At 38.9% G+C, this 14,886-nt stretch overlaps 2 protein-coding genes across 3 annotated transcripts; both read right to left on the bottom strand.

Annotated features, from left to right (window-relative positions):
• Positions 1-18: 18 nt before the first annotated feature.
• On the bottom strand, positions 19-7,718 carry tbc1d25 (TBC1 domain family, member 25). Its single transcript, XM_047041041.1, has 7 exons — positions 7,542-7,718; positions 6,752-6,861; positions 6,469-6,623; positions 6,256-6,380; positions 5,894-6,082; positions 5,097-5,372; positions 19-4,989 (listed from the first exon to the last, which is right to left on the bottom strand). Exons 1-7 carry the CDS (start codon positions 7,584-7,586, stop codon positions 3,265-3,267), a joined length of 2,625 nt encoding a protein of 874 aa, XP_046896997.1. The 5' UTR covers positions 7,587-7,718; the 3' UTR covers positions 19-3,264.
• A 268-nt stretch (positions 7,719-7,986) lies between these two features.
• On the bottom strand, positions 7,987-14,493 carry nt5dc2 (5'-nucleotidase domain containing 2). Of its 2 annotated transcripts, none has more exons than XM_047041069.1 (14): positions 13,880-14,354; positions 12,999-13,183; positions 12,846-12,920; positions 12,009-12,064; positions 11,674-11,767; positions 11,210-11,338; positions 10,329-10,389; positions 10,054-10,156; positions 9,828-9,929; positions 9,487-9,568; positions 9,265-9,351; positions 9,037-9,177; positions 8,728-8,792; positions 7,987-8,628 (listed from the first exon to the last, which is right to left on the bottom strand). In XM_047041069.1, the coding sequence occupies exons 1-14, from the start codon at positions 14,190-14,192 to the stop codon at positions 8,367-8,369; spliced, it is 1,755 nt and encodes a 584-aa protein (XP_046897025.1). In that variant the 5' UTR covers positions 14,193-14,354; the 3' UTR covers positions 7,987-8,366. The 2 variants fall into 2 exon arrangements, with proteins under 2 accessions (XP_046897025.1, XP_046897026.1); XM_047041070.1 differs by having other exon boundaries at positions 8,351-8,597; positions 13,880-14,493.
• Positions 14,494-14,886: the final 393 nt, after the last annotated feature.

Here is a 14,886-nt window from a genome sequence, read left to right as displayed (position 1 = left end):
CACGGCCAGTGACAAATGTTGAACTATCCAAAAGACGTTTAGGTTTATTGTACAAATACATACTATTAACATGTACTTGATCAATCTTTAATCAGTTTCATGATAAATATTGAAATAGGCATATAACGTTACTATAATACAAAAACAAACAATTGAAATGCCAAACACTTTCAATGAATACAGTATTCTACAATATCAATCAGTTTCACAAGGACATGGTGGTCATTTTAATCCTTGGAACTGAAACAGAAAATATGCACTAAAGTAAAGTTCAAGGACAAGAGCGAAATTCAAGTTTTACTTAGTTTACTTATATTCAATATAAAGAATGTAAAGTGGTTCGACTTGGGGGCTGATTTCTGGGGTTGTCAAATTCAGAAATTGGTTAGGATATACCATTTAGTTTAGGTAAAACTCCATAACATTTTGTCTTCCTCTCAACGTTGTTGAGTGGTGTCAAGATGCCAGAATCTGTCTTTTTCGAGCCTAACTATCCTTTTGTTAAAAAAAAAAAAGAGCTTGTTTTACAAGCATGATCATTAACCCAAAGGCATTGTTGTTTAGTTTTGATCTGCTCCGATTCTTTCCACATATCATACAAAACCTACACAAACATTTAATTTATTTGATCTTTTCTTGGGGTGAGTTAGTGGTATAATATACAATTATCTCAGACCGTTTGTTAATCTTAACTGAAGATTAGGTAGTTCTATATCACTATATATGTATTCATGTATATGAGAGAATTGAGTTTGGTTTTATTTCAGACCTTGCAAAAGTATCCATCAAGCTATTCAACTTATTTTGAATTTAACTGATTCCTATCTACAATACCACCATATTGACAAAGTTTTGTACATTTTCATAATCTTAGCCAATTCATTGGAAATAAAATACATAATTATTTAAGTGTTTACTGTTTACATCTATTGTAAACTCATTACATGCAATGTTTCTGTATTTTCTGCTCAATAAATTAGCAAAGATATATACAAAATATGGTTAACTTGTCAACACAGGGTAGGAAAATAAATTACTAAAATGTAATTCCTTTTAAAATAAGGTTGTACACTTTTGTGTATATTATCATACATCCTATGAGGTCACTTTGAAGCCTGTTTTGCTTTCACTGAGGTACTAATCAATTTTCTACTTACAAATAAACCAACCTAAAACATCCCCATTCTACACTGAGCAACAAATATTAATTTGACAAATTTGGCCTGTATTATTAAGGGCTACCATGAGACACTGTGAAAAGCATGAACATCTTATCCAATGTCAAGTAATAATTGACACCAAAAAAACTACAACAGTATTAGCTATATACATTGGTTACATTTATACCTATTGAGATAATATTTATTTAGTTTTAAGTAAACTTTCAAACTTTCATTGAACCTCGTTAATGAAATTGAAAATGTATCTTTAACATTATAAAATTGTTTTAGTTTTTTTAGATATTGCATCCAGGGTAGAAACCTACATTTGACTTTGATTTGATGTTTTGATGCATTAAATACAAACCTTTTTGTAGTAAAGATTATACTTCAATAAGGGGTTTTGTGTATACATTTTCAGTTCAAACTGACATAATTATAACCATGTCCTAAAAGGAACCCTTTCTGACAACTAAAGTGAGGTAAGAAGGCTGAAAAACCAGTTGATGTCTCACTCTTGCCACACTTCAGTAAAGTAGTACACAATTATACACTCCTCAATGAGAAATTGAAACAACATTATGCAATGGAAGGAATTACATCAGATTTGCAGTGAAATACCATTTTGAGACAACAGAAGTAGTGGCTAACAATGGAAAGTTAATGTGAATCTGATTCTGAACACTCACTGGCTTCCTTTTGATCCACTATGTCTGTTGGCTAAGTTAGTTGCAACTATTTTACTGCTTACTTCTAGTGCATATTATCAGCCTTTAAATTGATAGACCAATTGCCCCCTGAAAAGCAAAACAAAAATGTAAATATAAACCTGAAATGCAATCCTGTTCATTGTTGATCTAAAGCCTGACATTACAGCGACTTGGTCTCCTAAATGGCAATTAAACTATACTAATACTCATCAATTTCCCATATGGCCCTGTAAAGGAAGATGTTACATTATTATAGTTTAAACCATGCCACTTTCATTGTTTCTTTGGAAATAACTTCAGTCTCTGAAGCTAACAGATCCCTAGAAAATGGCAGAATAGTCCAAGTAGCCTGACAATTAAATTCAAATACTATTGTAGTTCAATTGCATTTGTTCCATGTTTACTCCAAGCAATTAATGACTACTGATTGTAAAAGTACTTTTTAAACCCCTAGCCAGTATCCACACCTGCCCTTACAGCTGTAAAGTTAACTGGGTTAATATCTAACCCTAAATATACCATGTCAAGTTACTCACCGCAATGCAAAACATTCTAGGCATAGTGGTTCAGTTTTTAACAATGACATCTCACAACCAATATTCTTTGGTGAAATGTGGCTAGTGAAATTACCAAAATATTGATTACAAAGAAGAAGAAAAAAAGAAACATGGGAAGCATTAGCGCATAAAAGGCTTTTTGAACCTACTAAGAGGGCTGAACTGTAATGTGCTGGCGTAATTATGTATCTAACACAGGTACTGTGCTGGAGAGGACCATGTGGAAAAATAATTTTGGCCAACAAAGTGCAATTCAGGCACAATAGTGTGAAAAGGCATTTTCTCTGCCAAACGTTGGCTATCAATTAGAAGGAAACAACACAAAATATTTGATATTTCTCAGTTTCTCTAAATTCCAGGAGAAACATAGTGTAGGCTTCTAAAAACATATGTGAAAAGGTAGCTGTGCAGTATTAAGTAATAAGTATTTCAAATGGATTCATATGTCATTCATGTTGTATGCAATCATCTATTTCAAACCCAATGATGTAGATCACCTGTTTTAGCGTTATACCTCATGAGGTGCAATCTTTTAATCTTTGATAAATACAAATTATAAGGGACAATATAAAAAAAAATCAGTCATTCTTCAGTAATATAAAGGCCAAGTATTGAAAACTTTTGATTATCACAAATCACCCATCACTTTTATCTCCAAGAGTGCTAGAGGTGCGACATTGAGAGGATGTCTGGGACGACTTCGTAATAGTAATGTTGTTTCAGTCAAATCTGGGTGGCCATCAAAAATTTGATGGGCAACAACCGATGCAAAAACACCTTAAACAGGCCAAAATAGTCATTGAGTATGTTGGGGACATGGACATGAAAACAATCAAGTCAAGAGGAAAACAGAGGCACTGTAGCCTTTGGAGAAGGTATAGAGGCAGAAGGTGATAGTATGGTGGCAGCAAGGTTGTAGGTGGAGTTTGGGGAAGAGGGCTGTGGGGATGCTAAAGGGGTAAACAAAGACCTAGCTGGGGGGGAGGGGGAGTGAAGAGCAGCTGTGGCTGTAGTTGGGGAGTCTGAGCTGACTTCATCACCTTCCTCAGAGTCCCATACCTCACTCTGCAGGTAGTCTGCAAACAAGGCCTTGGCACGCTGCAATACCCTCCCAAGGTTGTGGCGGCGAACAAGACGGTCAAAGTGCATAGCCAGCTCATTATAATCAAAACTATTCTTAACAATGTGGTCTCTGTGCTCCAGCAAGATAGAGAGGCACAGAAATAACATGAAGGGATTCCCTTTACCAAACTCTTGAGGTGGAGGCAGAGAACAGGGTTTGATGGTGGTGTTTTCTGGTTTAGTAGAGTTAGGGGTACTGGTGCCTGTGCTGGAGGCCTTGTTGCTTGACAACGAGGGGGCTCGTCCAAAGGATAAAACAGGTGATGAGAGCAAAGATCTATTTTGAGGGCAGGAGAGTGAGGGAGAAGGAACAGAGGACTTCCCTGTGGGAGTCGTAGGCGAGCTGGCTCCAGTCCCATTGAACACAGGGCCAAATGAAGCTAATACCTGTGAGGTATGGTCTGGTGAATCTGCCCTTTCATTGGATAGTGGAGGTGAAGCATACATCGGTGATGGGGAGTCTGCTGAGGCCCCTTGCCAACTAGTTGGTGAAGGGGAGGACATAGGCGAGGGAGAGGAACTGGTTTTCCAGTTGGACAGGCCAGAAGGAAACAGTGAGGCCGGGGATATAGTCTGTTGACTGGGAGAGCCCCCCCTTCCCTCTGTTTCTGGAGAAGAGGATTGGTCATCATCTTTAATGAGTGGTGCTCGCTCCCCTGGATCTTCTTCACTGTCCTCTGTGGACTGCCGGACTGGGAGAGTGGACACAGGCTGTGATTCAACGGGGCCTTCTGTGAGGTCACGATCTTCCAAATCAAAGCTGTCTTCATTCCGGGCACTGTAGTATTTAAACTCTCCAAAACTGGCCTGTTTCTCAAAGGGAGCAGCAAGTGCAACTTTGTTCTCTTTCCCAACGTAAGGTATATCGTAGTCCCCCTCACCTTCCCTTATAGCTCCTCTGACTAGTTTCTCGTTTTTCTCTATGTTTATCTTCCTTAATCCATCTGGCTCTTCTCTTGAGGGTCTCAACATGTGTTGTCTACGCTGCCTCTCTTTTTGCTTTAAATCTTCCTCATGGTCCCTTTTGAACGCTTGGTCCTGAACATTGCTTGATGTCATACCATCCGTCTCCAAGGGTGGGCCTAGGAGTTCCACCTCGGTTTCAGGAGGATCAGGGGGCAGGGAACTCCAGGCAACCTCCAACATTCTTAGGGCATCATCAAACGCAAATTCGCGTTTCAGTTCCAGAAGCAGCCAGCGGTAACAGAAGAACAGATCATCAGCTCCTCGAGAGACCAGGTAAGAATAGAACTCAGGGTCTGAATACTGAAGAAGCAGCTTGAGATGCTGGAACTTGACAGACATGAGTTGGCCATCGGGTCGAAAGTTGCCCTCTAAGCGTTTCATAATGCCACAAAAGCAGATGAATGCATGAGCCTCATTATCCATGACAGCAAGAATTGGAGATGCAATGTCACTCATACCCTGGCAGTAAGACACCTACAAAACAAAATAAAAACATTAACCCTTGCTACAAACCCTAAAAAGAACATATCCCAAAAATGACACTTATTACTAAATACACGTTTATTGTTAAAAACCCACACCTGTGGATGAGTGATGGCGAAGGTGGTAAGCAGGTCTGTGAGGGCGGTGAGGTGGGGGCTGTCCTCTGAGCCTGCGTAGTAAGGATGGGCACGGTCTGTTCTCAGCACATCCTTCAGCACATTACCTCTAATGAATTCTAGATCTTCTTGACTGGCCCTGGCTGTCCATTCTCTCTTCAACTGGTCATACTCTCTGGTCTTTCTCTTCATATAGTCCATTCTTTCTTGACCAGTCAATCCATCTGGGTACACGTTAAGGAGGTACCGCCACACAACCTGTTTGGGGAACAACAGAAGATGACATATGAGACCAAGTGAATATGACCGTAGCTAATTTTAACACCTTGCTTAACTAAGCGACGGAGCTAGCTAACAATTAATCGTAATAGAAAGTAAGAATATCTTCTAATCTACATACATTTCCTATTATGGACAATGAAACATTCAATGTTATTGAATGGGGAGTAGCCTCAAGGTCTATTCCACAAGTGTGGCTGTAATCAATAGTCCCGTCATGTGCACCGGCAAAAAACCTTCCAGATTAAATAAAAAGAGATCCGACGATCCCCCAGACATAAGTTTCTCATCCCGGCCAGGTGCATATTCCAATCACAAAATAAAGAAAGGCAAATGAACAGCAAGAAAACTAACAATAACAAACAAAAGTGTGTGAGCTCCTGAACAGGCTGCCAAACAGTGTGGTCCCGGAAGTAAGCACATGCATAATTAGATAATAAACCACAGTTCCTAAAATGTGTTTGTAGGTAAAGTCAACTAGATGTAGTTCATAATGGTACCTTGCGTAGAGAAGGTTCCACCCCACCATGATAGATACGTAACCTCAGTTCTTCTGGGCGGTACAGCTGGCCCTGGCCATTAAGATAACTGTGGAACTCTGCATCACTTAGAGGGGGCTTGAAAGGTTTCATATCCTCACAGTAAGACCAGCTCAAGGCCTGCTGGACTCTGGACAAAGTACGACCCATCTGAAAACAGAGGGGCAGATTATTTATTTTTTTACATTTGGGTAACCCATCGGCATTTAAGCAAAATGGGGATTGGAGCGGAGCAATTCCATTAGAAGAAGGATCTGACTCATGGCTGTAGTGAGTGGTTGGGGAAAAATAAGGCTGACAGGGTGAAGAGGGTCAACAGTAACCTGGGACAGCAGGGACTGAGTGAAGGGGAGAGCAGCGGCTGCCAAGGACTTCTTCTCCCCAGGAAGTTGATCAGAACCAATCACATCTTTGGGGCTTATGATGTCCCAGTCTTCCATTAGGGGACCTATGGACAAAAATACATTAAGATTGACAGTTTGGAGATCTAATAGAGCTTTACAATAAGCAAGAGTAGTGTTTGCAAGACATCTTACTGTCTTCAGAGGGCTTGATGTCCATCTTGAGCTGTAAATAAGGCTTTGCAGCACTGACAAACGCAGCATCCAAATCCCAATCAGACAGAAGGGAGAGATACACTTCCACACCTCCACGGTCACGAGACAGGTAGCTTATTCCAAAGTTTCTCTTGCTAGTTAAAAAGCAAGAAAGCACACACATAAGGTTTTTAACACCAATTCAGATTAAGACAAAACAACTAACAGAAACTGGTGTATTGAATTCTAATAATCTAAGCCAATTCAGTCATATATCCCTTACCCATTTAAATCAAAGGCTCTTATGAGTATATGTTGTAGCACCTCCAACGACGTAATTTGAGGATCAACTGCAAATGAACGAAACTCCACTGGTAGCACTCCCTCACATTTCTAAGGGGAGACAAATGGGAAAACTGCTCATCCAATCTGGACAGCTTTCGCCTGGGCTATAAAATTATTTTCCGGTCAAAGAATTCACGCAAACAAATTGTACAACTGGGTTCAGTGAGGTCTACACTTTGATTGTGATGTGTCAAACTAACGAATGCCAAATTGCAGCTTTGCTGAAATGTGTGTGTGCATGGTGATATTTACTTGGTATGACTCATTTGGCTGACAGTCACTTTAACTGACTAGCATGGGGAAAAAACAGGTGTACTGTCATAAGCCACGTCACAAGAAAATGAGTCTAGTCCAGGGGAGCTGTTACGATTTTATCTTATCTAACGTTGTATTATGATTCTATATGTAATGTACATTAACTGGATAATTTAGCTAGTTTACAATAAAGCTATGGTGTGCTAACTAGCGACCAGTACACAGTATCTGACTCATGGGTGTCGTGTATCTAAAAGCTTAGAAGCCTACTAACAAGCAAGCACATCAAAACTATATTTTTAAGGTCTAGCTAGCTAAGCCAATACCCATTAGTCAGGGAGATGTCATTCTCTTAACATTGCAAATGCGGCTATCTGGCTACTAGCTAAACTGCTTGACAACACTGACATAGAAACCTGTCTAATGCTAGCCTGCTCTCTATGCAAAGCTAATACATCATAACTGTTTCTCACCTTCACTTTGACACGTACAACCCCCCTCTCCTCCTCGGCAGCCATGATGAGGGACCCGCTCAAAATACGATATTTGTGTACAATGTTTCTTCTTGGATAGCTACAGACTACATTTTAAAAAGAAACGACAGCGGTTGGCATCTCGGTAGTTTTTCCCTCACCGTTCCGTGTACAGCACAAAACCTATTTTGCGATTGTAGCCTTCAAAATAAAAGCCTTGTTGACGTTTGTTTACCCAGGGGCCATGGCTCTGGTTTACCCGACACAATGAAAACGTTATTTATCATGTTATGACCATTTAATATTTAAGATGTCGTTTCTGCTTTGGCTAATCAGTTACAATCGTCTATAATAAAAACATCTATATCTATTAATTTTCTCTTCTTTCTTAGTTAGGCTTTTTTCACATATTTAGCAGATGCTATTTTTTTATTCAGTCAAGCAAGTGTCCCCAAAAGGTTGTGTTGGTTTGCAGTTGAGGCATTTATTGAACAAATGAGATTGCTTTCTGAGATTTTGAGAAATAGCGATAACATTTTCTTTACATAAAATCCAGCTTTAAAATATTTCCGTTAATTAAAAATGGTAAAAAAAATACAATGTCTAATCTGAAATAAAAATACTAGTGAATATGCAAAGGGCCTATGCTGTCAAACATTTCCTCCATTGTTTACACATATTTACACTAGGTACCCTATCCAACCCATCCCGTCACAACCTAACTTAAAGAACTACAGTATAACCATCCCAACAAAAAGTAATACACTTTATACTCTATGTTTCAGTAAATCTCTAACAGATGCATGAGATGTGGGAAATGCTATATCAACGAATTTGTGACATCTCCTCCAGGAAGGGGGTCTTCATGCAGCCAGTGCACAGTTGGTCCATCCACAGGGGTGCCTCGTGCTGCAGCGGGGTACGACGAGGGTAGAATGTGTAGGACAGGTCATAGTTCAACAGGCAGCTGATGGAGGTCATGTACAGGTCTGAGTAGCGGCAGAGTCGGCGGGAAAAATAGGTGGGGTTGTGACAGGTACGAAAGATGCTGCCAAACTGGGGGTTGAACAAGTTCTTTGTCACAGCTCTATAAGGATGTCCAACAAACAGAATGTGTTACAAAACATGTTCAAACTGTAATGTGTAAAATAAGAGATGTTGACTTGTTTGAGGATGACAAACTCACAGAAGCTCCTCCCTCTCCTTCAACCAATCTTTCCGAACTTCTTTTGCCTCTGGATCTCGATGTATCTAACAAAGAAGGCCAATGAAGGTGACATTAATTCCATCAATATCAAACCAAATGTAAATCATGCCACTTAGTAGCCAATATTTTGCCCAATACAGGAATGCAACACAGCCAGTTAAGGTGCACTTGGAGCCTGGACTTCAATTTACTCAATGTGCAAAATAAAGAACCTGGATAATTATGATTGTTCCGTGTCAGCTTTCTGGATGACTGCAGTATCATTGCCAGTTTACTGTGTAGGTGTACCTGCATGCGCTCCAGTAGACCAGTAAGTGCCTGAAGCCAAGTGAGGGTCTGGGCAAACTGGTGTGTGTTAGCCACCTTTGTCTCCACCTCAAGCTCTGGCACAATAGCCCCTGTCCTCCAACCATGACGTAGCATCAGGTCCTACAGAACACACAGGAATTGAGCATCACTTTACCATACAGACACATCCGTATCCTCAATAATAAAACTGAAAGCTGTATCACTCACTGCTAAGTCACTATACAGATGGTCTCCGAAGTAGAGCACTTTTGATCCTGTCCATCCCGTGAGCCTTAGAAACTCAAATAAGTTTCCCTACCACAAAAACACAACCTCATTAGCATTACAAAGATAGTAGATATACTGGCTTACAAATAACATATTTGGCCCTTGTAAATTAAATATATTTTTAAAAGATGTTCAACATTATATTGCATTTATGTTCTTTACCTGTTTGTAGATCTTCCCCTTATCCAAGCTTTTGATCTTGTCCCACTTTAGGTTCCCATGGGTATCTAACAGTCTAAAAGGTCTGGAAGTAGCAAGTACAGATGTTAATTGGAACAAACTGTGTCTTTTTTTTTACATGAAAAATATGGAACAGGTAATGCAAATGTAGCAACAAAAATGTACTCTGCAAAATGCTTAATCCCAGTGTGTAACTGTAACAAGTGTGAAATATCATAAACAAGACAGTATTCAAACAAATATAATAATACATAATTCCCCTGGGTTAAAAGGACTGTGTGTAGATCTGTAATCATGATAGACTGCATGAGTGTCACACTTACTTGACACAGTCATTGAAGAAATGTGGTTTGTCAGCTTGAACAATTACAATATCAAAGAAGTCCCTCCAGTTGTTCCCAATCATGTACTTCATCCCTTTGTCACTAAATCAATTAGTAAAATACAATGATTGATCAGATATTTTGAGTGTTACCTGCTTGCTACTTCAAATGTATGGTACTTTTCAAACCTGGTCCAGTAATTTGACTGATAGCTAGTTTTACTCACACAAAGTTAAAGGGGCTGTTGGTTATGAGGAAGAGCTTTTTGCCACTGTTGGCCAAGCGTTGTAAAACTGCCTGTGTCTCCTGTCCTCTGAGGATGTATTTCTCTGGGGTAGGGAGATGAGGAGAGGAATGTCTCTGACTTGTAAACTTCCCACATCTGAAGGAACATTTTGTTCCATGCTTGGAGCATGATTATTGTCTGTAGCATTTAAGCAATAGATAAATGTTTCTAAAGCCTTTCTGTAAGGAGTCTACAACAAATAAGAATAAGCTTACCCGGGTCCTGTATTACCCACTTGTACATGTAACCTTGGATGTGCACCATCCCAATGGCATCCTGTAGTCAGATACATTTAGATTTGATTGAGACTTTTTATCAACAAGAAATCCGTACAATACCAAATATTGAAAAAAAAAAAAAAAATCTCTGACATTTTCCAGTTTCCACTTGTGGATCAATCAGGTATTTATTACTATTATTAGTCCCTAGTTTGGGGATGTTATCACATGATTGCAGGCCACTAACATATTTCTGCTACTTCAATAATTACTGACATAATTGCTTTTCTAAGATCCGGTCATACAGATCAGCAGTTAAACTAGCGTGTTCCAGGCCAGCCACATGCAATAGTCCCTCTGACTGTTTATACAGTTGTATGAACATAAATGAGCAATGTACATGCCCAAAATCACAAAAGAGTCCCTTAAGGTTCCAACAAAGTGAGTGACAAGTACTGGAAAACAGAATTTGACTCTTGGGGACAAAAAAACAAACTTGTTCTCTGTTACTTGAAAAAGGAGGATTTGGATGGGACTGAAAGCAATTACTGACGTACAATTTGTCTCTCTTTCTCCCTAAATGTTTCTAGTGGGCCCTCTACAGCATTAGAATCCAATTATTTTAAAGAGACAGTACGACAAAAAATCAACAGCTCGACAAAAATGGAACTTTTTTTGTGGAGCAGACCTCCACAAAACTTTGGAGTAGCCAGGGAAGATTAAAGCCTCACGTTACGGTATTGCCATTATTGCAATTCTATGACTAGTTCAGAACTTAAACTCTAGCATCTTATAGAAGTATTTCACATTTTCCCCAAATGAACTACTTTGTTTGGATCCAACGGAATTGTGTACAAATGTACTGCACTGCTGCTCACCGAAACATCTTTATATAGATGGACTGGGTCATATTCAATGTCATTGGAGATAAAGTAGTCATTGGCAACCGCAAGTAGAGTCATCTCAGGGATAGAGAAAACATCCATGAACTGTTTAATCTTAGGACCCTGCAAGTTGAAAAGGTTGTAAGGAATTGACATTGAAATGTTAGTACCAGCAGGCATATTTGTTCCTATGAAAGTTAATTACATGTATTCTATGTTCCTCAAGTGTATCAATCAAAATAACAAATCTCAATCTAGGGTCACTTTGACCCACTACTTCTTTGCATTTACAGAGCGGACAAATGGCCAATGCGAAGTGGGTTTAAACTAATTTAAGTCAGTCACAGTCTTAATTACTGATATATCTGTACATTGTCTTGCCAGTTATCATTTGTGGCTAGTTTGCTAGTTCTAAAATTATTTAACCTGGTTTCAGAATAGACTTCAAAAGTACTGACCTTGCCATAAAAGTCACTGACTTCGTGAAGAGGTAGATGGTGAGTTCCTCCATAGAGTTTTAATACTTCCTCATCAGGAACAGGTTTTAAACCTCTGGAGAAAAAAACAATCTCTGAAGGCTTTTGATCAAAGCAACAAGCTAACCACAAGAAAAAAAAGTAAGACAGGTGGTATTAACATTAAAAATATCACATAAACATTAGTTTTTATATTAAGCATTCATTAATTATTAAGGTAAACAGTTCATGAAAAGCTTTTCCCCTTCATTGTTGGTATTACAGTCCAGGGGTTAGCTGAATGGCCTGCAACAAGAAAATATAGCCAAGCCTCTCACCTGTACACAGTCCCAAGCTCGATATAATGAAAGGCATCAATTTTCATCAAGAAGCCCTGTATGGAAAACACTCACAGATGTCAACATAAGGGGATACACAATATTCTTATTTTCTCTGATTATATACCCTACCTCAAAAGTAAAAAAAATAGTTTGCAAAAAACATTACATCAAACATCCATGTATGTTTGTAACATACATACTAGGTGTGTAACTCAGCTCACTGCGTATACAATACGTATCACGATACTGGGTGTACGATACAATACGCTTCCCGATATTTTGAACAACATTTTAAATTAAACTGAAATTCAACAGACTTATTTCCAAAACATTAAACATTTTCAATAATTGTCTTTGTTGTACATACAATTTAGTTTACTCAGTTCAAGCAATTTCTGTGAATACAGTGAATGCATGCATGACGCAGGTGCAGAGCAGGTTGCGTGCTGGAAGCTCAAGCAATAGGATTAAACGGACGTCATATTGTAAAAATATTGTCATAACTCTACGATACATATTTTAAAATCTTTGTATTGCGATAAATTGTTCCACGATATATTGTTACACCCCTAATACATACTGTAACCTATAGTATACAGTGTATACTATAGGTATACACTGTATACTATAGGTATTAAGCTTGATACGTTAGGTACTGTGTATACCATGATGATTGTTTATTTTGCTGATGCCTTTCTTAGAGAATAATATGCCTAAAATTAGCAAAATTGCTGGCCATTGATAGACTTTTAGAGACCTATAGAATGACGCTATATTTTTCAGCATTTAGAGGCATTCTCTTTAAACCTGTCAAAAGATATATAAATCACTTACCTTCTGAATGTCATAATGCAGACCACGTGCCGCAAAGTTGGGAATATAGTCATACTTTCTGATGCCTTCAGGATACTGTTAGAAAATATTAAAACTATTAGATATATCCTTATCCATTAGAAACAATAAGGCTATTTTGAAAATGTTACAGACCTTGTACTGTTTGACAAGAAAGTCTTTAGCTGTATTGAAGATCATGGCATCAAGGCAGTTGGAATAGAGAGCGAGGGTGTAGTCATAATCAAAGCCATAGATGTCTACTAGATCCAGGTCCACCTCATTGTTGGCATAGATGGTTGAGGGGTTCAGAATGCTGCATACACCTGGGGGAATTATATCTATCGAACGAAAAATATGGCACAGTCTTTGTCCCGAATTCAACATTGGTTTGCAGGAATTCTGCTTCTGTTTTGTAGACCAGGATTTTTCCTAACTGTTTTGGCCAACTCCATTCTGCTTTCTAAAGACGACTTTGAGATCCTATGCCTATTAATCAATTGCAAAAGAGTGATAATCTCAAGATGTAATATTTTTTTGTGGGTTTTCGACAATCAAAATAGCCTACCACAATGTATCTCATTAACCACCGCACTAATGAGGGAGGCGCTTGCATGAGTGGACAACTCTCTCTGAGATGGTCGCTTGTAGGCTATCATGACCTTGGCCACTGGTTGAAAAGCGATGATGGTTTTCTTTGTTTACATCCCTCGTTGGCTTTACATTGTATTTTTAGAAAGAAATGGGGGCAATTCAGGAAATATACAGTAGCCTTGAATATTTTCTGCAGCATTCTGTCATATCTAGATCGACCAGCTGTTTTTCTATTATACGTTTTTGAATGTCGAGATACTTCTCCTGCGACCCCATCTACAGGTGACCCGTGACCACCAGTTTGCTAACAGCTGGTGTACAAAAAATAGTCAAACCCTGCAGAGTGCCCTGGGTGTCTTATCCAAAAGGCGTTAACATCATACGACTGATAGAAAACATAAACGTTGCGTAATGTAATCGCTGTCTTAAACGTCTTTTCTTACCCTGCACAAGCCTTTTCATCTCAGTGTATCTTGACCACATGTGAGTTTTGGAGTCAGTCTTGGGTGCTGCTGAGGAGCAGTAAGTCCGTCCTGAAACAGGCTTTGAAACCTCAGCAGATCTGTGAGTCTGATATGCGGATGATACGGGTGTCGACCCTACCATTGTCCCGTTTTCACCACATTTAAAAGTTGAACCGTTTGATGTCACATTTAAACAAGAAACCGCAAAACTTCTAAAGGGGTTGAAACGTGTTTTTACTACACTTTTCAGCACAAGCGCACCGTTTAACTGGCGTATTTTTCGGAAAGACATTTCATAATAATAAACTAGGCTAATTGTTTACAAATGGCTGGTGCCTACAAGGGAACTTTGCCAGGTCTAACCATAAAATACGCTCCGGTATCCCAGGTCTGGATTCAAGTCTGTTGCCTGTATGTGAACTAATGAACAGTGGAAAGACGAAGCGGGGTGAGTTTTCTTGGAATTCCACTATTGGCTAAACATCCTATCAGTCGCGATTGCTCAACATGATTGGCTAACATCGATGGCTCTCATTTCACGAAGATCTTTGTTTACTTATAGTGGCATAACCCTCAATTTTCTATTAGCCATATTGCAACATTTCAAATTAAATGAACGGAAGTTGTGAATCTTGGAGTAGTAAAACAAACCAAAAAACATGGAAAGTAAAATGGTCAAAATCGTAAAGATGTTTTTTTCTTTGTTAGGCCGAGACTATTCGTTATAACGTCGGTACTCGGGACATATAATTTGTCCTTTGCTCTCCATCTACTTTTCACATATTTAATACTTTCGTTCCCACTTTTTATATTCGTGCATGGTAAAAAGGTAAAATGGCTTTGTAAAACATGTAAGATAGGCCTAGTCCATGATCACTCGATATTCAAGTAGCCTAAATAGGCAACTATAGGCTATTCAAAGACTCAAACCCAATTTTCAATCTGGATTTGTATCTTCAAATCTAGAATTTCCAAAGCGTTAAAAA

Source organism: Hypomesus transpacificus, chromosome 18 (assembly GCF_021917145.1).
Source record: "Hypomesus transpacificus isolate Combined female chromosome 18, fHypTra1, whole genome shotgun sequence".
NCBI classification, from domain to species: Eukaryota; Metazoa; Chordata; class Actinopteri; order Osmeriformes; family Osmeridae; genus Hypomesus; species Hypomesus transpacificus.
Note: the sequence above shows the minus strand (reverse complement) of the source record. Positions and strands in the feature narration are given on the sequence as shown.